The following is a 26,341-nucleotide window of genomic DNA, read 5'->3' as shown; positions in this document are numbered from 1 at the left end:
TTCCATCATAAATAGATTAATTTGAATTTGGTTAATCGAGTCTAAAAAAATTTAAATTATTTTTTATTTTGTAAAAATTAATCATTTCAAAATAATAATTTATTTTTCTTAAAGTTTTGTAAATATATAAGGGGCAATTAAAATTTTAGACTTTTAAATTTTTTGAAATTTTAAATTTTAGTCTCAAAATAAAATTTTGACTGATGAAGACGATGCCTAAACATTTTTCCATTAAAAAGTGAAAAGGAAAATTTGAAAAGAGACAAAGAAATAAAGAGAGTTTGAAAAGGATAAGAATATATTAGCAAATTTCACATATGTATACGTAGATTATGTGTGTATAAACTTTGTATCACCGATCGATAAATTATATGCTTTTGTTTAAATATGTTTCTTTTAATAGGACAACGATGATAATTTCTTATTTATATTGCATTTTTTAAAAAAATATAAGAAAATGTGCTAAGCAGGTATGCAAAGAGTAAGTTTTTGATCATCATGGAAAGAGTAATGATTCTTAAATAATGGTTTCGTTATATAATTATTAGAGGGAGAAGTTAGTGTTGTCTCTAAGTTTTTTTTTTTTCTTTTCAATTAATATGAAAGTAGTTGAAAGTGTTAAAAAAATGTTAGTAATTAAATAATTTCCGGGGTCAAATTTACAGTGGTTAGATATGAAATTTGGTTGTATATTTATTATTATTATTATTATTATATCCTTTTTATTTATAATAGAGATGATACATCATATGACCATAATGTCTATTTTATATGAGAAAAAATATTATAAATATCAATCATTAGATTAAAATAAAAGATAAATATTAAAATATTTTAAATTTAAATTTAAAATTTATTTAATCATATAATTACTGCTAAACAAATTTATCAAACAAAAACTCAAATATATTAAAGATTTAATTTATGTCCTTTATAAAAAAAAATTATGTGAAGATCTACCACAACTATCTTACTATCATGAACATTGTCCACAAGATCACAACAGTGGGAACAACATCGGTGGCATTGACAATAGTTTTGAAAATTATAATAATAATTATAACAAAAAAATCATGATAATTAAGATAATATAAATTAACATATTTAAGATATATTATTTTCTGTTTAGGATTTTTTTAAAATTTAAGGATTAAATAAATTTTAATTTTATAATTTAACAATTAAAATTAATTATTTTTATTTTCAGGTAAGATATATATATATATATATATATATATATATATATATATATATATATATATATATATATATATATGAATGAATGAATAAATAAATCTATATACTCTCATTTCTTCATTCTCCTCATTTTCTCACATCCCCTCTCGCCACATATAAATAAAACCCATGCACACTAATTCAGCTTGCAACTTTTCCTAAAATTTATTTTATTAATGTTTGTAGCTACCCATGCTCCTTCTAATATTTCTGTAACTACCTCCGTTCAACTTTTAATTTGATGTTATCTTTTTTTTTTCTTTATAAGATTTTATCGTTCACGGATGATTTTAAATCCATATCTCAATTTAACTTTGATAATTTTGTAGTAAAAGTAAAGCTATAATAATATACATGTGTTTTGTTACATATGTGAGTTTATATATATTAATTATGCGGTGACTCATTTCTCAACACAATATTAATATTTGATTTTGAACACTTATTAATTTTATTATTTTAAAAAATGTCGTAAGATTTTTAGATAAATTTCTAAAGTTAATATTAAATATAACTTTTTAGAATAATATACTTCATAACAAGATATTCAAAAGATTAAGTGTGATTCTGATTCATTATGTTTGACTATTTTTATTTTATTTTAACCTTTTAAGTTTTAAAATTTTATTTTAATTCTTTTATATTTTTATTTTTATTGTTTTTATTCTTTTTAACAAGAACATTAAATATATCAATATAAAGATGTAATATATTCATTAACGCTGATTAAAGTAATAAAATGACATGTTAATTAAAATCACTTTGGTTTAAGTGACACTATTTTAATTCTTTAAGATTTAATTTTTAAATGATTCTATTTTCATCTTTTATCCTTATAAAAAAGTTTCATATTATTAAGTCAATTTTGTATACTCGTTGTCTGGGTACTGGTAGAAGAACCTTCTAGTATGCCATAAAATTTAAAAAATATTCCGAGAAAAGAACAACTTTCTTTTAACTGCTATGTAGCCGCCATTGTAAAAACTTATGCACAGTAGAAATTTCAAGGTTTCTTCAAAAAAAGAAAAGAAAATTTCAAGGTTTTGTTTTGCCTGCTGCAGTCTTCAACGCCTCAGTTGTATTTCGCAGTTTGCTTACTCTGTCTCAAATCATGGTAACCTTCAATCTTTCCGTCGAGCCGAAACCCTTCACCAATGACGTGGTGATCATCTCCGATAAAGACACCCGGTGGGGTTTTGGGGGCACTCTCCTCAAAGCTTTTCAACTGTGTGGTTTCCGTGCAGTCTTAGTCGGGGCTGGTAATGAGCTAGGAAGAAAGGAAATTGAAGAATCCATGGTTGTTATTCCTGTCTTCTCCATGGACCTTGTATCCTCTCCAGATCACTTGGAGGAACTTGCCACGGTGGTTGATGAGAAGAGGATGTGTCAAATGTTTCTGCCTTTTCTTTACAAGCTGGAACTCAAAGATGTGCGATATCTGATGGGTGGAAAACTGTTTGAGAAATTTTACGAGGTTCTGACTAAAGTGACTGATTTGACTGGCTTTCGTTTCGGGTACTGATTCTGACCAAACTTTACCTTCCTCTTGTATGACTTTAGTATAGTATGACTTCACCTAGACTCCTTTAATTGAGCAGGGATGGAGTTACATATGAATACCAGTGTGTCGAAAAGATTGTTCAAGTGAGCGCTAAACACGCTGCTTCCACGATTGGAGTAATTCCTCGAGTGACGGAAGCGATGTTGCTTTTGTCTCCCGAATCTGACAATGGAGTCAACGTGGTTGGAGTTGTTGGACCAGGAAAGGAAACAATAACTCGTAAGGTTTATGAGGTAATTGCCCCAAGTTTTCCTGCTCATTGCTTTCTTCCTGATGTGGGAGAAAAAATTAGGGAACATGGGCCGGAATATCTCCAAAACATGCTTGGGCCTTATATGCTTGGAAATTCCCAGGAAGGAGTGCCATTTATAAGGCATGAGAAGGTTCTTGCAGTTTTGGATTGCATTGACTCTCTGGATTCGTTGAAAGCTGCTCTTGGACTTACTCCTCGCTTTGCTCCTGGAAGTCAAGTCTTCATTATAGCTCCAGATATAACTTTGCTTGAAAATAATGGAATTGAAAAGGTATATGAAGTAAAGGGGTTAGACAAGACATCGGCTTATCAAGTGCTTTGCCTAGAGGCTTTCAGTTCCATGAATATGAGTTTCAAATACATGGACATCATAAGCCGTGCTGAAACTTGTGCTGATGGCAATCCTTGTGCTTTGAAAGCTATTGGTTCCAGTTTTCGTGGAAAAACAATAGCGGAATGCGAGATTGCATTAGATGAATATAAAAGAATTCATTATTCTGAATTGATAGAGAGCATGATTGGAGAAAACAATTGGATCCCATCGTTCGGGGATATTTCAGAAGAGTATACGGTAAGACTGATATGGATGGTTTGGTTTTTCCTCTCTGGCCTTATTTGATATTGAAATATAATTGTTTATTCATATTACTCTGTATACATTGGAGCAGGAGTATGACATGCCAGATGTCGAACTAGCCTCAGATGATGGAAGCGGGATGGGGAATTTTCTGGGATCCTCTACCCTCTTGTCCCAGGCAAACATGCAAGATGTCGAAGCAGCCTAAGAAGATGGAAGCAGGATGGGGAATTTTCTAGGTTCCTCTGCCCTCTTGTCCAAGGTAAGCATACCACATAATGGCATACAAATAGATGATATTACATTAAATTCTCTTAAAAAAAACACCAAGGGGCACATTGCCCCCTCAATTGGTATGAATCACAGATGCCATCCCAGTTAAATTATTTACAAGCTTTGACATGATTGACCATTTAGCTTTTTTTACAATCAATTATTTACAAGCTTATCCTAGTCAGTTGATCAGATTCATAGAACTTATTGTGTTTTCTTCTGATTTAGGAATTATTGCAACATATTGGTTTCAGGATTCAGATTCTTTCCTTATTTAGCTAAGCTGTTTATTTCCTGTAATTAGTGTATATCCTGATTTCTAGGTACCAGATTTAGATCCTTAAATTGTGGGTGAAGATACCCAAAACGAAAACACCTGTACATATTATAGCTTCCTTTTACCAACAAGGTCTAGCACAATTGGTAGATAGTTGATATACAGAGTATGTTGACAGGGATTCAATTTTCTTGTCATGTATATGGAGAAAACTTTGTTGGGAGAGACAAAATTCATTTCGGAGATCTCTGCACACTTTAAGGGATTAGTCTCATGATACCTTGGTTTCAGCAAAAAAATAAATTATTGCTTCTTTTTTTAGTGAAATGCACACAGAAGAACCCTAGAAACCTCTACAAAAACAAACACTAACATGATCTCCCTTCAAGACATTACAAATGAAATCCGGAACTACATAAAAAATATGAAACTGATCTAAAATTTGCATAAAATCTGCATCCTGATTGGTTTCCTGCAATATATCTAACTCACATGACCTTCATACTTATGAATATCCTTAACCAAATTTGCACAAGGGTGTAAGTAGCAACACCCCTTGGTCAAGATATTATAGCTTCCTAATTCGTATTGCAATAGAAACCAGTGAATTCCATCATATGATCCTTCATGGCATCAGTGTGCTCTCGATTTCAAAATCCCTAAACCCTGCTATGGCGTCTGACAGCTGCAGCTCTTCCAATACCAACCCTCCTATGGGGAATCCTCTCAATCCCTTATGAACTCTGAGAGTTCTGTCATGCCAAGCACTGGACAGTGGAAACAAACTACCTCCTAAAGTCTCATTCTGTCCTTGTGTTTATCAGTGGTGAAGGCAAAGAGGAATACCTTACCGGTACTGAGGAACCCCCTTCCAAATTTGATCCTATATACAAGCAGTGGAAAGTGGAAGTCTGAGAACTACACCACATGATCATGTCTTGATTGATGACTGCTCAACATCATGAACCAGTAAATAGGCCAGAAATGCAAAGGATTTTTGGGCTAGTGTTGATGAATCCTACTCCTACATTGAGTTCTCACTTCTCACTCATTACTGGCAACGACTTGGCATGTCGTAATCTTTTAGTTGGTGTTGCCAAGTAGATGAAAACATATAATAATGTTGTGGAGGATAAAATTACCAATTTTTATGTTAGGTCTCAACAAAGAACTCGAGGAATGATTCTTGGATCCAAACCCATACCCCTCCATCTGTAAAGCTTTAGAAATGGATGGTCTTTTTGGACACATCTTTTCCAAAGCACTTATAGAAGAAAAAAAAAACCATTTTTCCTTATTTTCTTCTCCTACAAGTATTGGAGAAGTTTATCCAAACAGATTTACCAAAGTTTGGTTGTATGTCTAGAACCAGTTGAAAGTGCAGTCCTGAGTGAAGGACAAACTTTGTGTGCTAATTCTCTTTCAGTTGCTATTTCGTTGTGTAACCCTGACTGTTGTTATGGACTTTATTTTAGTATGTAAAGAATTAAGTATTAAGTGTACTATAATCCTTTTCTCATGTCATATTACCTTTCTCAAGTTATATTGAGGTTAGAATTATCAGTTATTCGTGAGGTTAGTTAGAATTTGAAATAACAACAAAAGCCTTATATAATTAAGTGAGGTTGATTATATGGATCACATGACTTTATTCAATATGGTTTGTTGTGATACATTCTATAATTAGCACAAATTTTATTCTGTAATTAGTACATATTAGATTTGTATAGATTTTGTTCCATTGTATTTCTTTCCTTAATTATGTTGCTGATAGCTTATAAATAAGTCTTGCATTTACTCTTTGAAAACATAGAATTACAATAATATTCAGATTATTATCTTTCAAGTTGGTATCAGAGCTCCCGATCCAGGGGGCTCTGCTTCTGCATTTTTCTAGGCAGCCTTCATTTTTGTAGTTGTTACTATTTTAGTGCCTAGTTACTGTGTATACCATTGGTCGCTGTCCTCCGCCGTCAGCCACCTTCTGCCGTCGTTAGCCACTGTCTGCCGTTGGGAAACTGACCGGAGAATCCACCAGGAGAAGCACCTTCTCCAGATCGGCCCATCCTTGAAGTTTCACTGCCAACCGCCGCAGGACGAGCCACCACTCGCCCTTTTTTTCTCCAGCACGTGTAAGCGCGCACGTGCCACTGTACATGCCATTTTTTTTCCGACAGTGCCGTCACAGAACAGGTTGCCGGCCCACCCCGGTTCTGTTCCAGGGTTTATTTTGCCCTAAAACAGCCTCCTTTTGCAGCTGTTAAGAAACCCTAGCTTGAGAAGGTTACAATTACTGTTCTGCGTTTTTTCTCTGTTCTGTTTCTGCGATTTTCCTCTCCCCATTATGTCTACAGACAAGATAGTCCCTCTTCTCAGTCCCAATGACCTTCAGGCATTGCAAGGCTTGTATCGACTTGATGGGCGCAATTACCTCCAGTGAGCCTGGTTGGTTCGCAATACTCTCAAGGGTTGAAAGAAGTTGAACCACATAGATCCTAAGTATGAGGCCTGGGATGACGAAGACACTCTTATCATGACCTGGTGATGGTATTCTATGACTCAAGAAATCTGCCAGAACTGTATGTTCTTCTCCACTGTTAAGGAGATTTGGGAGAATCTTAGTAAGACGTATTCTATGAAGAAGGATACTGCAACATGTTATAAGATAGAGAACAAGGTTTTCAATACCAAGCAGGGGAGTCTTTCAATAACAAATTACTATGGGACGTTGAATGGTTTATGGATCAAGTTGGATCAATATCAAGATTTGAAAATGACGTCCACAGTTGATTCTACCACATCGACACAGTTCATTGAAAAGATGGGAATCTTTAAATTTCTTAATGGACTGAACTTTGAGTTTGATCTGATTCGGGTTCAGATTTTGGGCAAAGAAAAACTTTCTTCTCTCTCAAAGGTGTTCTACACTATGTAAGGAGAAGAAACTCGGAGGTCATTAATGTTGGAAGAGGATAGTTCTGTTGATGGTTCAGCCTTAGCTACTGGCAAGGGTTCCACAAAAGGCTCATCCTCTTCATTTAGGAAGCCTCTCACAAAGGCTAACTGTGATGATCGCTGGTGCATCTATTGTAGGAAGCAAGGTCATACTAAGGAGACATGTTTTAGACTTCATGGAAAGGAGAAGATGCAAATCAAGCAACGTTTGCTTCCAAAGGTGTAGAAGACACACTTATCCCACATGCTAAAAAGGAGATCCCAGCTCATAGCAAAGTAGAATTAGAACGTCTACGGGTCCTTATGGACTTTCTCAGTAAGATATTTAGCTCTTGTTCCCTAACCATGACTGGTAAGAGTTCTAGCTTTCTATCCTTTAATGCTTCTAGTACTAAAAATATCTGAATTATAGACTCTGGTGCTACTGATCATATGACACCTCACTCTTCTTATTTTTCATCCTACACCATTTTAACTGGTAACCAACACATCACTGTCGCTAATGGTTCTCATACCCCTGTTACTGGTTGCGGTAACATTCAACTTCAATCTTCCCTTCATTTGAACAATGTGCTCCATGTTTCCAAATTATCTAATAACCTCTTGTCTATTCATAAAATCACCCAGGACTTAAACTGTGGTGTGACATTTTTTCACTCTTATTGTGTTTTTTAGGATCTTGCCTTGAGAAGGACGATTGAAATTGCTAAAGAGCAGGACGGGTTATACTACTTGCAGGATGAAGACAATAAAGAGTGTACTAGATAGAAAACTCTCACTTCCAATCATCAGACAAGTTCAAAACCTTGGTCATCCTCCCAAATATGGCTTCAGCACAGGCATTTGAGTCATCCTCCGTTTAGTATCCTTAAGTCTTTATTTCCTTTTTTGTTTACAAAAATGTCAGTTGAGTCTTTCCATTGTGGTGTTTGTGAGTTTGTTAAACACCATCGAACAACTTTTCTTCCCAATACTAATAAAAGTTCTAAACCTTTTGATCTTGTTTATTAGGATGTGTCAGGATCTACACCTATTAGTAATATTTTTGGTGCAAAGTGGCTTGTTTCTTTTATTGATGACTGCACTTGAGTCACTTGGATATTTCTCATGAAATTTTTTTTTGAAGTTTTCCAATTGTTTGCAAACTTTTACTGTATAAATCAAACACAATTTGGGAGCCCGATTAAAAGATTGCATTCTGATAATGGGAGAGAATGTGTGAATTAAAACCTTTTCAACTTCCTCAAAGATAATAGTGTTATTCATGAGTTAACTTGTGTGGACACCCCTCAACAAAATGGGGTTGCAGAAAGGAAAAATCGACATCTCCTTGAGGTTGCCAAAGCTTTACTCTTCCAAATGTCTGTTACTAAGTCTTACTGGGGGTAAGCTATTCTAACCACCACTTGATAAATAGGTTACCTCTCATGTTTTAAATGGTGTTAGTCCTATTCTACTCATGACTACATTCTATCCTTATGTTCCCCTTATGACTAGTCTTCAGAGTTGTGTCTTTCGATGTCCTATCTTTGTTCATGTTTATGTTCATGGTCCCCATTGGGAAAAGTTAGATCCTCGGGCTGTCAAATATGTCTTTGTAGGTTACGCCTCAAACAAAAACGGGTACAAATGTTATCACCCTCAAAGTCGTTGTGTCTATGTTTTCAAGGATATCACTTTTCATGAAACAGAGTCTTTCTTCACTAGTCCTCTGCTTCAGGGGAAGAGTAGTCTAGAAGCTGAGATCCCTAAGTTGTCATGTTTTTCCTTGTTATACTATTCCACTCCTACAGAGGATGACAAAGACCCTGGACTAGCATCATCATTAGTTCAACATAAGGAGGACAAACGCTTTGGGAACCAGTACCAGCGAAGAAAAGAATCCGACCTGGTCCAACAACAACTTCAATCATCCAAATCGGAAGTAAGAACTCATACTCTTGAGGACACCTTAGATGCCTCTTGTGAATCTAACCTAGATGATTTGTCAATTGCCTTAAGAAAAGGAAAAAGATCTTGTGCCAGTTATCCTATATCCCAATTTGTGTCTACTAAAAATCTTTCTCTACAACACCAGAGTTTTATGTTAGCTATTGATTCTATTAGAATCACTACATCAGTACAAGAAGCCTTAAAGGATGAGAATTGGGTTCGAGCCATGAATGAAGAAATGGGAACATTGGAAAGGAACGAGACTTGAGAGATTGTAGAGAGACCGAAAGGCAAAAAAGCAGTGGGTTGTAGGTGGATATATATAGTTAAATATCAGGCTGATGGCACATTGGACCAATATAAGGCGAGGTTGGTTGCAAAGGGATATACATAACCTATGGGATCAATTATGAGAAGATATTCTCTCCAGTGGCAAAAATGAATATAGTCAGGGTCATCATCTCCTTAGCAGCGCACTTTGGTTGGGAGATGCATTAATTTGATATTAAAAATGCCTTCTTACATGGAAGCTTGGAAGAAAAAGTATACATGGAGATTCCACCTGGATATGGTGCCACTAATGGAGGAAATAAAGTTTGCAGACTAAAGAAGATCCTATATGGTCTCAAGCAGTCTCCCTGGGCTTGGTTTGGTAGGTTCACTCAAGCTATGGTATCTTTGGGGTACAAGCAAAGCCAATGTGACCATACTCTTTTTATAAAACACTCCTAAGATGGTAAACTTACTTTGCTCTTGGTCTATGTCGATGATATAATTATTGCAGGCGATGATGAGCTTGAAAAACAGACCTTGATGGAGAGGTTGGCTGCCCAATTTAAGATGAAAGATCTCGGGAAGGTAAAGTACTTCCTTGGGATAGAGGTTGCATACTCTAGGTAGGGTATCTTCATTTCTCAGAGAAAATATATACTTGATCTCCTCAAAGAAGCTAGCAAGTTGGGCTGTAAAACCATTGAAGCGCCCATAGAGCAAAATCACAAGATTGGAAATGATGAAGAAAGTCCAAAGGTAGAAAAGACACGGTACTAATTAGATGTTCTTCTCGCTTTTTGAAACAAATGTTCATAATTATGAATTCATAAGTCAGAGAAATCAAGAATAGACCATTTTTCATCATTTAGTTCTTCCATACGAAAACTATCATGAACTCCTATGAAGTTGCCTTGACTGACTACCAACATGTCTGCTTAGATCCTTGCCTAAGAGACCTTTTCTCTCTAATGAAATGCTTTGAACCAATCCCTCCAAATTTTTGCAAAACTTTTCTTTCACAAGTTTTTACAATCTAACCATTGTGCATAAACATTAATAATATTGATGGTCTCCTATACAATCATTAATTCTAAGTTACCTAAAATTAGCACGTAAATTTTTTTGTGAGTGATCCATGTTAAATATATCGATGAGTTTTATGTTTACTAGCATAACCTTCATTCTTTTCCTGAATTTCAGACTGACTATGATGAATTATGGAATATTTGAAACATTACATATATTGTACTCCCTTCTAAAAGTGGATAAAAGAGTTATGGAATATTTTTTTTTGAACTCAAGGACTGAATATCAGCCATGTTACATATGAGAATTGCATTATTGGATATTGTAAAAGAGTGGTCTCTGGCTGTAGGAAAAAAGACATTAAAATGCTAATGCTTATGCTACTAGTGAATTAAATTGGTAAATGCTGGAGGTGTGGTTGATTATTTGACATTAAATGTCACCAGGATGTTATTTCCTGATCCTATGCGTATCTTTCGAAGTACAGTACATTGTCTAGTCATTACAACCAATGGTCATCTCAACTGGGGGAGGTATTTGGGTAAATAGGAAAGAAGGGTAATGGTTAGGATTCTCTATAGTAGACACAGGTATTTGGGTAAATAGGAAAGAAGGGTAATGGTTAGGATTCTCTATAGTAGACACACCACAGTTGTAATCTTGGCCTTGGGCTCAAATGGTATCTAATACTAATCTCTAGGATAGTATTGATACCATCTGTGTATAGCACTACTGTTTGTATTTTCAGTACCTCTGGTACCTTGCATATAATATAATTATCTAATTTTGCTGAGCAAAAAAAAAAAAACAGTACATTGTCTAGTCTGTAATTAACTGCCCTCATGATGGATTGAATTTGAATTACAATATTTTCTTAATCACCGTATATTCTTAAGGAAGAGTGTTTTGATCTGCTTTATGTTATGCAGGTGTTCTAATCTCAAATACGCTGGTAGATGGACTCAATGTACGCTGTTATGAGTATGGAAAATTAAACCCTAAACCGGCAATGTATGCAGGTGTTTTAAACTATATAGGACTATTCTGAAGATTGATCCTGACTAGTTCATGGTAACAATATTGCAGGTTGGTTTATACCATTACCTGTGATCATGTTGCCTTTGCCTAGATAACGGAATATGAGCAATTTATTTTTGGGGTTTAATTTAAGTTTTCACTTCGGGTATAGGTCTACACTCCCGGCGGTAAAAAATGAAGATACATTGTTTATCTAAAATAGCGGTATTTAAAAGAGAGAGAAAGAGAAACACCAGCGGGGTTGGCATGGGATATCGGGGCTAGTGCATTTGAAGGTGAGCTAATTTTTTTCAAAATAAAACAAGGGTTAAATTAGTTTATTTGTCATTTAATTTATTATTTTGGTTCAATTTGATCTTTTAGTTTTACCGATTTAATTAGGTTCTATGGGTTTAATTTGATCTTTGTCGTCCATTCTATCAAAATTGTTAAACGGTAGAGTCTAGGTAGTTGTTGATGTTTCCTTCACTTAAACGGATATAAACTTAACTTAGTTAGACAAAATGGATGACAAAGATCAAATCAAATTCTTTTTAAAAATTAGAGAACCTAGTTAAATATGAAAAATTAAAGGATTAAATTGAACTAAAATAATAAAGTAAAGAAAAAAAAAACTAATTTAACCCAAAATTAGCGGTCGAGCTTAGAGACAAACCTTAAGCCACAAGTTTTTGGGATTTTTTGGGAGTTGCTTTTGTTTTTTATTATTAAGGTTAACTGTCATTCTTAGTTCATTATGTTTTAGTATTCTTTATATTTTTTTGGCATATTAAGTTTTAGAAGTTTTATTTTATTTTTTATGTTTTTTTAAAGTTTCATCTTAATCATTTATGTATTTTTTATTAAAAATGCTAGTGCTTTGTCAATATTTTAAATTTTGATGGAACGTCAAATATAAGTAAAATAATTAATTTAAAATAATGATTATTAAAATAATTATTTATTTTAAAATTTAAAATATGGACGAGCACTAATGTTTTTTCAAAGGAAAATAAAGCAAATGATCAAAATGAAATTTTAAAAAATATTAAAAACAAATAATTTTTTTAAAATTTAATGTATCAAAATAAAATTTTTGAAAACAAAGTAAGAAATCTATCTCTATTATATAAAAGAATAGGTTGGTGAAAAGGCTAAAATAGATATTTTATATTATTGACATTTTTTATAAATAGGAATAAAATGAGAATTTTAAAAAAATTACTATTGAATGTAAAAACTGAAAAGAGAAAGGATAACAGGAAGAAATATAACGAGACGTGTCACGTTTGCGTAGGAGGTGAGGGAAGGAAGATAAATATAAAAGATGTCTATTTTTTAGTAATGAAAAGGATCTAACTTCTTTTATTCACCATAAAAAATAATGCAAATGATTTTTTGTATTTTTTATTGTAATTTTTATACTTTTTAAAATATTTTACTTTTTAATTTAAGCGGGACGACCCGTGTGTATACATGAGTAATGGCTAGTAAATTATTAAAACATACTTGATTAGAAGTAATATTTAGTTTTTTTAATTTTTTTTTTACTTATGCACACCACTTTTCATTTTGTTTTAATTGTTTTTTTAAAATTAAGTTCTGAAGTTTATTTTTATTAATCGATAGATGTTTCAGAATTTGATTTTTGAAATGTATTAAATATATTTTGGAAACTAATTTTCAGATGTGGAAGTGTTAAAAAATTATTTTCTGGAAGCATGTGTTCTCGGTAAAATATGCTTCCCATCAATTATTCTTCTCCAACCCATCCCGCTTCTTTCAACTGTTTGTCAGGGTTTTTATTTTCCTTCTGCCATTGATTTTATTTCTTTGAAGTAGTCGTGGCCGTGAGATGTGATGACCACATTTGCTTTATGACAGAGAGAGATCAGATGAAGCGAATTTGCACACAAAAGCAAGTTTGAAGTTCCCCTCTCTTTGATTTTAAGAGGGGTTATATTTCCGGAACCAAAGGTAGAATGCATACTTCCAGAAACTAATTTTAATTTTTAGAATGTATTATTTACATTTTGAAAATTAATTTTTAAAACCACTATCATAACTTAAAATACATTTCAAAAATTAATTTTGAAAAAAATATATTTATCTTTTAAAAAAATCTAAAAACATAAAAAGCGATGGGGGTGCAATATTGAAATACGTAGACCATAAAAAGCGATGAAGCAGCTTATTTGCAAGCTCTCCGATCCGTACACGCTCCTCCGATCTGAGTCCCGGTGGGGGTGCCGGTCTACGTGGGAGAGGTAATGGAGCGGTTCGTGGTGAGCGCGGAACTGCTGAACTAGCTGTTCTTCGTGAAGCTCCCTTTGATTCGCAGCGCAGAAGTGCGAGAAAATGGAATGAGAGAAACCCTTCCCGTTTGCTGTGGTTGTGTGGTCTGACTTTATATTCGCAAGTGGAAGAAGTTTAATGTGTTATGTGATGTTTTCTTGTTATTGTGACTTGTGCACTGAGAGAAGTTGAACTAAGAGTTTAGTGTGGTTGAGATATAGGGTTCTTAGGTCTGTTCAAAACTCAACGATTTCTAGAGGTCAAAACCGACATAAATGTTTTATGGGGGCTTCTAGGATGGGAGCATGAGCATATCCCCCACGGGGGAAAAAAAAGTTAATGCGTATGATTTTTTTTTATCTTTTATGAGATATGTGCATGATTATCATAGATACGTCCACCCCAAAGTTAATGCCTATGATTTTTATCTTTTATCAAGACTCATGGCCATTGACTACCATTGTTGAGATTTTTGGTGAGTCCAAATTTGAAGACTTTCAATTCCAATGAACATTATTGTGATGAAAATAATTGATGAATTCTCCTGCATCCATTTTAGTATCCATTTTAGTATTCTAATATGTATAACTTTGAGCAATTAAAATTAAAATTAATCTTCTTGTTGTCCTTTCACAAAAGCCAATACAATATAAAGCTATCATTAGGGGTGAAAATAGGCGAGGCTTTAAAAGGTCTAAGTCTAGCCTAAATTTTTGAGGTCTGACCTATAGCTTATCAAAGACTTTTATTTTTTTGTTCGGCCTGGTCTTTTTAAAAGCCTCACCTAGTCTGATAGTCTTTTTAAAAAAAGTTAAAGAAAAAGGAAACGTTACCCGGGATAGAAAAGCCTTTTTAAAAATAATGAAGAATATAAATGGGCACATGAATCACACCTAAATTTTAATTAAAGTCTTACTTGATTATAAAAATGAAAGTTATGGTTATGGAGCAGTAATCTGTAATCAAAGTCTACTAATTTTAAAAAAAATAATTATACCTAAAAAATAATATAAGTATAAATTGGTACCCAAAAAATAATATATATATATATATATATATATATATATATATATATATATATATATATATATATATATATGACAGCCTATCAGGTTTATAAGGCTTTTTAATAAGTCAAAGTCTGATCTATTTAATTTAATAGACTTTTTGAGCCTAACATTTTAATTAAATAGGTTAGTCCAGGCCAAACTTTATATAGGTCAGGTCGTAAGTTCCTGTAGGTCGGTCTGACCTATTCTCACCCCTAACTATCATCAATGTCAACACTGTGTGAAGGAGAAAGAGAAAAGGTAAGAGCAAGATACGAAGGGAGCATGATGGTGCAAGAGCTCCAAGCACGGAGAAGGAGAGGGAGAGCAACAGGGATAAAAGGAAAACGATTAATTAGAGGGAAGGAGGGGTGACGAGAAAAGAAAAGGGTGGCCACTGGAACTATCTATGGTGCTCTCACACATCTTGAAAAAAACCAAACTCATATGCACCAGCTTTCTTTCTCAAAGTGAGAGATTTACTCATCACTCCCGACCTAGAGGCCGCCTTTGTTTCATAGCATTTAAACAATTTAAATTACGTATTTTCTTCCGACTTTAAACTATTAAAGAACGAGCTGCCACTAAAAGTAATAAAATTTATGACGCACAATCAGTTAACAATCAAAATAGACGAAAAGACTAAAACTTAAGTATCATTGTTATAAAAATTGGTCTTGATTATTGATCTAATCAAGGTAGTGAATAAGTAATTCAACTGGTGAGTCAATTGATCTAATATATATTAAAATTTTAAAATTATATATATATATATATATATATATTTATTATATAAATAAGAATATAATTAATATTATTTGATTAAAAAATCTAAAATAACAATAAATAATAATGAGACATCAAAACAACATTATAAAGGTAGTTTATTTTTTTGTGCATAGCCCAGTCCAGGTTTATAAAGTTGGGTCGGGTCATTAGATTTCCTCAAAAACTATTTGAGTTTGGCCGAGTTATTCTGGGTCATATGCATAAATAGTCCAATAACAAAATCGATCCGGTTAGGTCACTGAAACCCGATTGGACCAATCCGATCAATGGAGAGTTTGATGACACTGCTTAGGATGGAAGAAAAGTTGAAAGACTTTGACCAATCAATGAAAAATTTATAAACTAAAATCAAAAACCTCAAAAGGTTTAAGGACTAAAAATATAATTTGTCATTTAATATATTAACAAAATTCAGAGAGACTTTGTCATTCAATTTTACAGCATTCCAACTAAAGAACTCCAGATCTTCACCTTAACTAAACCATTAATGGGCAAGTGCTAGGGAGTTGTTATTGGCCATATTGAAGAAGATGCACAGAATTATATAACAAAATCATGTTTTTGTTTATTTTTTGAGGGGTGCAAAAAAATGAGCATAAAAAGCACATTATATTACAAATTGTATAATAAAATTGTGTTTTCATTGGTTATTTGTTTTAATACCCCTGTATGTTTGTTCTTCTTGTACACACTGCACATTGTTAACCATAACCATCATCAAACACCACCAAGATTTACACGTCCCAAACACCAGATCACCACCTTCCATCACGTCATCGCTGCGTCAATCATCAAAGCCATCACCATACCAACAACATCATTGCATGACCAAACATCTTACACCAATAGATCTATTTGCCACTCACTCCCACTGTGCAACAAGGAAGACTCTCGTTGCGGCACGAATGGAGGTTGAGGTCGTGCGCACAGGAGTCGCCAATGTTGGGGCTCAACACTGGTTCAAATCTAAGGCGGAGATGGTGTGGTGTCGATGGGGTTGTGGGTGTGGGGAAGGGGAGGAGGGATGAAGAACTCATAAGGGTAAGAGGTTCTTTTACTAGGTGTGTAAGAATTAATAGCAAATGTGATAGAGATCAATATCAACTCTCCAGACGTTATAGCCTTATAGGTACCTTTCACACACACTTATAATATGTGTTTCTTTGTTTTCACACTTATAGTGTGTTTCTTTGTTTTCACACTTGCCCATAAGCATGTTCAAAATAACTAAAGTTTTCACACTTGCCCATAGGCATGTTCAAAATAACTAAATTGATCACACAGACACACATACATACACACACATTAAAGATAGACTTTAAACATGGTACACTTATAGTGTGTTTCTTTGTTTTCACACTTACCCATAGGCATGTTCAAAATAACTAAATTGATCACACAAACACACATACAAGCGTGCACACACAGAGATTGAAGAGAAAAAAAAGGTTAGTTTTAAAATTAAATGATAAAATATCATAATATTCTCAAATTAAATTTTGAAAAAAACCAAATAACCAATGATTTTACGGTCCAAAGTTTGGTGTTAAATACTAATGCACTCCTGCTGGAATGAATATTAACATTTTCCTATATACATATATATTAAAGATTTTGTTGTTATAATTTTTGAAAATATAAATCAGTTAACTTAGTAATTAAATAACAAACTTAAATATATACATTTAACTAAAAATATAGTTGAGTTTTTAATTTTTAATTTTTTATTTCTGTAATTTTTTAAGAGAAGAAAACTTATAACATTTGATTCATGATAAAGAATAAAGATACAATTGGAAATAGACTCAAACACATGTTGCTAGCATAAAACTTAGATGCCGTTGCTAATAGGCGAACCCCTTCTTGCTTTGCCTCCTAATAAAATTCGCCCTTTGAACAAACTCTGAAGAACATCCACAGCTTGCTTACAATCAGTTTCAAAGTGAATGGCTATATAGTCAAGTTCCGGAGGAGTTATATTCGATTCCTGGATTAAAAATTTTACAATCAAATAAATAGACCTCTCCAAGATACATTTCAAAAGCCTATGTGACACCATATTACATCAAGATAAAAATGTTTACATTTTTATAAACTAATTTTTGAAAATATATTATTAAATACACAAATTGTGTCATAATATATATGGAAAATATATTTATGTGTATATTTATATAAATATTATACTAATAATTTTTAAATATCATATCAATATTTATTTTCATGTATAATTTATTTATACAGATTATAAATTAGTATATTTCAAAGTCTATATCATATTAATATACATTTAAATATTTTTTTTTTCACACATGTTTTATAAAGTAATTTTTATAAAATTTCAATTAATCAGCAAAAACGTTTCACACCATATAAGTATTTTTTTCTTTGATAATTAAAAAAAAATCTGGAGGGGCGTATAAAAAGCCTTGTTCCTCACTTGCAACGATACAAATAGAACGAGACACGACAAAGACAAATTGTTGAAATGTTTCGACTTGTGTTTGTGTTACTACTACATATGTAGAGATGAAACTATATTGGATTGAGAGGGCGTGGAGATAATTCTAGGCTACATATTTGAAAACAAAAAGTTTTTAGAAGAAGTCCTTACTCACCCCTTCATCAAGGGTGTCTCTTATAAGCATCTCAAGTTCATTGGAGACATCATTCTGAATCTCTATCATCTTTTTATTGTTTATCTTTTTTGTTAATCCTAACCAATATTCTTTTTCATTCGTGTTTGTAACACTAATAAGGATTGACACAATTGATAATGACTTGTGTCTCTTAACAAGTAATGCAAAGTTCAAAATTTTTATTAACACTTAGGTCATCACCAACACCACTGAGTCCATTTTTGATATTATCTATGTTGACCTCAACTTTGACCTTTAAACACTATAAATGATACATATGTTTACTAATTCATCATAATGATATCTATTACAAATAATTACTAAATAAGATTTCGAATCATTATTAGATAATGAATGATAATAATTATAAAATATTATTTGATAAGGTTTTAGCAATCAATTCATTATTAATGATAATAAATGATAACTATTATAAATTATTATTGGGTTATGTTTTAAATTGCACTGATGACATGTTTTGTGAATAAATGTTTTATCAATTGTGATTGTTACAGGTAATTAGGCATGTTTTGGAGCTGATGGTGAGACACTGGATGTACATCAAAATATTGATGAGCTTTGTCACATCAAAACATGGCCCAAACCAAAGTACATGTACATACTTGTTCTTTAAGATGACATATTAAATGGATAACATTGATTTTCTTTCAGTTTAGTTGCATGTGTGAAACTGTTGATCTTCCTTATTGACTAACTCACTAATTACTCCTCAGCAATGACTCACAACTTTGAGAAGGATTTAATTCCCTTTCATCAAATGAGATGAGATATGTCCACGCCAATTGGATAATAATTGAAGATGATCCTTTGTTTTTTAAATTAATGTTTGTCTTATGTGTTAAGGTTAATTATGTTTTTTTATACTAACAATGTTCATCACTTGCTCGACACAATATTTTCGTGATTATCACTTAATTTTGTCATCCAAATGATTTAATAACCCTTCTATAAATTTTTTATTCTTACTGTTCCATTCTACTCCATTTAAATATGTCATTAGATTTATCATGAAATAATTGTAGTAATTAAAAAATCATAAAACCAACTTATAATTTTAAATTTATTTTTCAAATCCAAAAATGAGAATGAAAAAAATGTTATTGCAAGAAAGGTTAGTATAAGAAGACATAAAGTTAGAATCAATTTAACTATTAAAAGATTAAAAAAAATATATTTGTTTACTTTTTTTTTCTTTATCCAAATCTCATCATTTCAAATCTTATAAATCTATACAATCATTTCAAATTCTTTAAATTCTCATGATATAAATCCATTAAAATTCAAATTATCATAAAAGTCTTTAAAATCTAATAAGTCCTAATCATACAACATAATCTTTAAAATTTATTAGACTTTTTATATTAAAATAGTTTTTTAAAATCCTAATCCAACACACCACATTTAATGTTTTGGTGATGAAAAGCCAAACATTTTGTAAAACATATGGCTTTTAAAACATAAACTTATAAAGGATACAATACGAATGTAATAAATCGACAAACCTGCAATAATAGGGAATATTTGTGGTGGATCTGTGCACTCCAAAATTAATTTATGCTGTAATTTTTTTTTATCTGTAAACCAATTGAGCTAAACTCCATTAGTATTAAGTGGTGTAACCTTAAGAGTGTGTGAATAAGAAAACAAAACATCGTATACCAGACAATAATGTTATAAGTTTATTGGCAATTCTACTAAACAGACAGAAAATAAGAGAACTTTTATACATATAAAATTTAGTTAAAATAAGAAGCCCAAAAACATTAACACCAACATTAAGTTGGTCCGAGTAAGCAATGTCTATGTTTTAAATTTGGTGAATAAAAAAAATGTAATTGAAAAAAAAGATTTACGGTGACTAACCAAATTCTCTGGCACGCGACAAAATCTGTAAATCTTATGCACTTATAACAAAAAGAAGAAAAGCTTGTATTGATTTAGTCTTTAATTTCAATCAACTCTTTCAGATTGCCTAAGGAAAGTCGACCCAATTTGAGAAAGCAAATTCCAGTTTGCCTATGAAAAGTTGACTCCTCATTCTCATGGTTGAGTAACTCCTTGATCACGTGAAGATAATAACAGGTCACGTTTTAGTTCCGTTATTCTGGCTGCAATTCTGTGATTGCTGGATAGCAAGTCTGTGATTTCACTGCTCCTGTGTACACATTCGTAATCATGTTGAGCATAGTGATCGATTGTAGTGATTCTGGTCCAGTCTTGTGCTTTGTTGCTATCTGAATTTAATTTTGTTGCTAGAAACATTTAGTAGATGCCTAGTCTGTATATGGACTTTAGTGAAGTGCTATGTTAGATTGTTGATAACATTCATCAAAATTTGATACCAAAAGCAACAAACAATATTGTCGAACCAGTGATGCTATATCGGTGGCAGCGTTATCATTATCAGCAAAAGAGAGAGTACAAATAAAATAACAAGAGTGCACAACACCAGTGATGCCACCAGAACAAGCCAGAAAAAAAAATAAAAATACAACAACAGCATTAAGAAATGTCAAGTATTTATTAGTTATATCTCCTTTGAGCAGATGATCTAATATACAAGATTCCAACACTGCCACTTTCAATTGCCCGTTAGAAAACAAACAACTCCCCCAAACATCAATCTGTTCTCTCTTCAAAATGCCTTGATCCCTTGAAAGCTTTTAAAATTTTGTACTTTTATGAAGGAAAATTCCCCTTGTAAAAACAACCTTCACTCCTCCACTTTGTGCTTGGAGATTTTGCAGTGTGCCTACTTTGTGAACATCCCTTCACATCAGTGCTTCTTGCTCAAGGTGATGCAGATTAACCAATTTTCTCATGTTCTCTGGATATTCAGTGAAACCTTGCATTAGGACACCAACAAAGGCCTGTGGATTGTGGAGGTTATATAGTGTGAAGCCAAGATATTGCAGTATCATAATCCTAGGAGATAGTTTGGAAACACAGTGATAATTATCATCACGTGACAAACAAAATTGACTGTTACTGCAGCTAGGAAGGTATCCATACATTTTAATCCACACAATTATCAATTAATTTATAGGAATAGTTATACATACTTCTCTCTGTACTTTGAATTATGATGACAAATGACAAACACAAACAAGACTCTCACGAGGTTCATGATGATGATACCTTAGTCAATATGTAACTGAAACCACCATATTTTCATCGAATATGCACTTCTTTGGAAAAAAAATGAACAATTAGTAAAGTATAAATTTAAACAAGGATGAATTTGCACAATATGTTATTAACAAAAAGACATATATGTCAAGAACATTAAGCAAGAAAAGTTAAGAAGAGACAGGAAAAGAAACCCAATCCACATTATAGAAAACCGTGCAAAGGGTAAGACTAAGTTCATAATACATAGTATGATTTCTCAATGCTTTTTCAGTCTAAGATTGAGTTCAATTGACTCCAAAATAAAAGAAAATGCCATAACATAACCAATAGAAAAAGATTCTAGGCAAGAAAACTTACCATGAGAAAAATAAATCCTCAAAATAATGTAAGAAGTGTGATCTAAGAAGAAAGTGAGAATAATGTGGGCAAGAAAACAAATTTACCCAACAAGCTAAAGGAAGATAAAAGATGAACCCCCCATAACTCCCAATGGCAAAATACTCTTTACGGGATATGAACTTTTGCACTTCATCCTCGTCATCATTGTTCCAGTGTCCTAAATATAAGCAACACATTTTATTGAAATTCAACTTCAACAGCGGATACGATAATACAAATTCATGCATGTAAAACAGAATGTAAGAAAAAAACTGATGCATGAAGAAAGTGGACAAGTCGTCCTCCTTCAACAAACATTAATCAGTTTAAGTGCAACTTGTGTTCTGTTGTTTAGTAAATGCTAACAAGAGAATGGAATATATCCAATTAACAAGCTTGTATTTCAAAAGCTCTAAAGATATTGAGGAGAATTGGCACCTGATGAGAAGGTAGTATCAGAATAGGTGCATGTGTAATTTCAAACTTTTGGTTCATCTTATTGGTTTACCAAACCTTCACATCTTTAATGTGAGCAATCTTTCCCCAGTCTTCACCTTCTGGTTTCTGGCAACGCTGTTTGAGCAATGGACAATTGCCCAAAATTATAAGAGTTGAAATGAATTTGGGTAGACCCTCCTCTGGTAAGCATTGGAGGTTGGGACAGTCTTCAAGAATCAATTCCTTGAGAGAGGAGAGGTGGCAAACATCCTTGTAGTTCATTTTTTTAAGATATGGACACTTATAGATCCATAGAGAAGTAAGAGAGAGTGGCAACAACCCCTCATCAGGAAAAGACTCCACATCCACTTTTCCAATATGCAAGGTTTCTAGAGAGGTGTTGGCTCCTAAAGACCCTATTAGTGAAGCAATGAGTTTTGAGCAATTTGAGAGATGCATGTAATTTAGATTTGATGGCAAACCTGCATTGAAGATAAACTCAACTTGTGGACAATCGTGTATCGATAGCCTATAAAGAGATGGAAGGAGGATATGCATGCATTCAGACAAAAATTTCAAATTCTTCAATCCTTCAATACAAAAGATCTCTAGAAATGGTGCAGATAATCCTTTGCTGGGAAATGATTCAAATTGAAGGCACCCAACAATTTTCAGATCCTTGAGATGATTATGAGTGTGCTCCTGTGAAATCATTTGTAGATTACGACAACACCTGAGATTAAGTGAACGGAGATTTGGGAAGAAATCTAGAGGAAAACTAATTATAGAGTCACATCCACTATCAATCTCCAAAGTTCCAAGGAAATTGTGGCAACTGCTCATGGGAATATTCATATTCGGACAAGAATCAATGCGCAAGGAATCAAGAGAAGTATTAGATATGATGTGCTCAATACTTTCTAGTGCTGATGCTTCCATGTGGTGACCATTAATAACAAGCTGTTCCAAAGTAGCCGAATGATAATCAAATTGCAGCTTTCCACAGTCTTGTAGATCTAATACACAAATTTCTACAGCCTTAGGAGCAGAACCCACAAGTTGGTTGCAGTCATGAATAAATAGTGTTTTTAAATGAAGAAGTTGTTCTGGTAGATGCCCTATCAGCTTGGGACATTGCTCTATAGAAAGATGTTGAAGGTTTGGAAAGACACTTGTCTCAGCTTTACATTCCCATTCTTCCCATTCCTTCATGTTGGAGAAGTGCAATGTTTCCAAGGATGTAAATGAAGAAGAGCTACTCCCATAAAAATTAGCATCAATATTCACTATCCCATCAAGCCCTATAATCAACAGACACTTGAGAAATGGCAAATGTCCAAGTGGAGGCAAACATAGGCAATATTTACAGCAGTCCAATCTTAAGGAAACTACATTCAACAATGAATTATTCAAAAACCAACTTGGAAATTGTGTACCCCCATAGTTCTTAATTGACAACTTCTCCAAGTGTTTAGAAGGTTGTAGATTCTCGAGTACTTCCCTGTCTTTCCTTGGATCATCAGGGATCTGGTTCGGATTCCAGTTCCAATTTAACTCTAGCTCCACAAGATGTGTTTTATTTTTAAAATCTGCTGCTAATGCATCTGATGGATTCACAATATTTTGCAGCTCCCCAATCGATAGCTTCCTATGAAGATTGAGTTCTCCAAGTTGCTGTATACTGGACTCCTTACTTTTGCCAACATAAAACGAACTCAATACTTGAAGATTTTTCAGTTTTCCCAAATGAATTGGCACCTTTCTCACTTTAGTAAACACAAATTCAAGGCAACGCAAATTGGTGAGTTTATGTAAATTCAAAGGAAGCTCCTCCAAATTGTAACAATAATTAAGCTTCAGTGTTTGCAAGTTATAGAGCAAACATGTTGAATCCGGTAGGTGTTTTATGTCAGTACTAGAAAGGTCTAATGAATGGAGATGCTTAAGATTGCCTAAAGACTCGGGCACCTCAGTAAGGCCAGAACATTGAGACAAAGATAACACACGTAAAAACCTAAACTTGCAGAACAACTCATGTATCGATATCTTACAATGCCAATCACTAAGAAAAACCACTCTCCCACTTGTTGGCATAAAAGTACGTAACCTTTTAGCATCATATAAACTCCCAAACCCATCAAAATATTGAATGTGATTGATTACAAATGAAAAATGACGAGTTGCATTTGGTATTCTTTTTTCTTCTTCAACTTCCAACCTGAAACAGATGTTCCCACAAACATATTTAGCCAAATCATTTACAAGGTCATGCATGATAAAGCGCCTTCCATATCTCCTTGATTCTTGAAAGAAGGATCTCGACAATAAATCATTAAAGTACTGTTCACCAACTTCTTCTGGACGCTTACTCTGTTGAGGGAATTGTAGAAAATTTTCAGCCATCCATAACATAATTAAATCGTCCTTGTCAAACTCATGATCTTTGGAGAACAAGGCACAATAAGCAAAGCATCTCTTTAGATGAGAAGGAAGGTGGTGATAGCTCAATAATAAAGCAGGGATAATTTCATTATCTTCTTTGGGTAAGTCCCATATCTTGCTTAGAAATACATTTTTCCATTCTGAGGCAGATACCTTTGTGTATAAAAGACTTCCAATTGTTTTCAAGGCAAGCGGCAATCCTTTACACTTTTCAACTATCATTATACCAATCTCCTTCAACTCAACATTCAACCGAGGATTATCATCTTGGAATGCATGCTTAGCAAAAACTTTCCAGCAATGATCTTCTTGCAATTGCTCCAAGTGAAGTTCTTTATTTGATCGCACGGTAGAAGCAACTTTCGTAGTGCGCGTCGTGACAAGAATTCTACTTCCCCTGGCCCCGTAAGTAAGAGGAGTTTGCACAGCTTCCCACTTTTCTCGTTTTTCATTCCAAACGTCATCCAAAACGAGAAGAAATCTCTTGCCTATCAAATTTTCTTTCAACCGTCGATGAACCATTTCTAGGCCTCTACTATTATCAGTTGAGTCAATGACCGCCTCAAGAATTGCTCTTGTTACTGTCAAAACATCAAAATCATCCGAAACACAAACCCAAGCTTTGATATCAAATTTACCCTCTATCCTAGGGTCATTGTATACATGTTGGGCAAGCGTAGTCTTACCCACCCCGCCCATGCCCACAACAGAAAGTATTGATAGCTGGTTATGATATTCATTGTCAGATGTGAGCCAATTAAAGATCATTTCTTTGTCCTCATCTCTGCCATAAATATCACTTTCAACCACCAAAGATGTTGATGGCAATTTCTGTGACACTTTACTACCCAATCCCACACCAACACCACTGCCCTCTTTCAAACCTAAATCACCCTTCTGACTTACAAGAAATTCCAAGTCATCAAGGACTTGTTTCATCCTTGATTCAATTTCCATGTCAAAATTTCGTACCTTTCTAGTACCGGCCCGGGATTCGGCTTCCAACTCGCATTTGGAGAATTCTAAGTCTATTTCATCCAACAGATCCTCTGCATCAAACACAGCATCTTTGACCTCATCAAGCCATGCTTTCACATATGAATTCTCAAACTGCTTTTGTTCTGCATCATCAACCACAGCATTTATGGACAGAAGCTTCACCTTCAGCTTCTTCAGCAGCTTTTCATTGAGCTTTCTTCCGCGAAAGAAGTCCACCACTTGGCGTGAAGCCAACCTGTCAAATGCAACCTGAAGGAAAGCAGAAAGAAGAGCACCGCCAACCAATGCTTCTGCCATGGTAGAAAAGTGAGTGAGCGAATAAAAAAGAAGAAAGGATTGTGAATGCTGGAAGTGCAGCTTAGTTTTGTGAATGATTGACTCAACGTTAAGTCGATAATAGAACAGAGGTAATACTTAATGCTAACAACAGGTAAGTCAAGCTATACTTCAAGCGTTGACTCCAGAAACTGGGTACGAGATAAGTATTTTTTTTATCTTTAATAAATATTTAATTTTTAAGTTTATTTCTTAATAAATTTTTATTTTAGATTCAGTTTTTAATAAAATAATAATTTTAGTTTTTTATTTTTAGTATTTTGAATTTTATATTTTATATTTGCTACTTGATAAATTATTAGATTTTGTTTTAATTTACATTAATTATAAATAAAAAATTTATTAATAAGTAAATCCAAAATTTTCTATTTTATTATGGATTAAAAAAGAGTGTTAAGGATAAAAATAAAATTATTGTATTAGAGAGTCAATGAAATAAAAAA

The 26,341-nt window shown here is 33.3% G+C and overlaps 2 protein-coding genes across 2 annotated transcripts; one reads left to right on the top strand and one right to left on the bottom strand.

The window, feature by feature from the left end:
* Positions 1-2,175: 2,175 nt before the first annotated feature.
* Positions 2,176-11,528, top strand: LOC100781554 (disease resistance protein ADR2). The gene is made up of 4 exons (XM_003541536.5): positions 2,176-2,751; positions 2,835-3,621; positions 3,719-3,889; positions 11,293-11,528. Exons 1-3 carry the CDS (start codon positions 2,348-2,350, stop codon positions 3,833-3,835), a joined length of 1,308 nt encoding a protein of 435 aa, XP_003541584.1. The 5' UTR covers positions 2,176-2,347; the 3' UTR covers positions 3,836-3,889; positions 11,293-11,528.
* A 9,010-nt stretch (positions 11,529-20,538) lies between these two features.
* LOC100781012 (putative disease resistance RPP13-like protein 1) lies at positions 20,539-26,078 on the bottom strand. The gene is made up of 2 exons (XM_006594314.4): positions 22,122-26,078; positions 20,539-21,861 (listed from the first exon to the last, which is right to left on the bottom strand). The coding sequence occupies exon 1, from the start codon at positions 25,857-25,859 to the stop codon at positions 22,188-22,190; it is 3,672 nt and encodes a 1,223-aa protein (XP_006594377.1). The 5' UTR covers positions 25,860-26,078; the 3' UTR covers positions 20,539-21,861; positions 22,122-22,187.
* Between the last annotated feature and the right edge of the window lie 263 nt (positions 26,079-26,341).

This window comes from Glycine max, chromosome 13 (assembly GCF_000004515.6).
Source record: "Glycine max cultivar Williams 82 chromosome 13, Glycine_max_v4.0, whole genome shotgun sequence".
Taxonomy (NCBI): Eukaryota; Viridiplantae; Streptophyta; class Magnoliopsida; order Fabales; family Fabaceae; genus Glycine; species Glycine max.
The sequence above is the reverse complement of the archived record's forward strand: the minus strand, read 5'-3'. Positions and strand labels throughout refer to the sequence as shown.

Bases quoted from the DNA above. Each gene is read 5' to 3' on its own strand.
- LOC100781554 (XM_003541536.5), top strand. From the start codon at position 2,348: ATGGTAACCTTCAATCTTTCCGTCGAGCCGAAACCCTTCACCAATGAC. The intron at 2,752-2,834 runs GTACTGATTCTG...TTAATTGAGCAG, and splicing joins TTGACTGGCTTTCGTTTCGG to GGATGGAGTTACATATGAAT. The intron at 3,622-3,718 runs GTAAGACTGATA...ACATTGGAGCAG, and splicing joins ATATTTCAGAAGAGTATACG to GAGTATGACATGCCAGATGT.
- LOC100781012 (XM_006594314.4), bottom strand. From the start codon at position 25,859: ATGGCAGAAGCATTGGTTGGCGGTGCTCTTCTTTCTGCTTTCCTTCAG.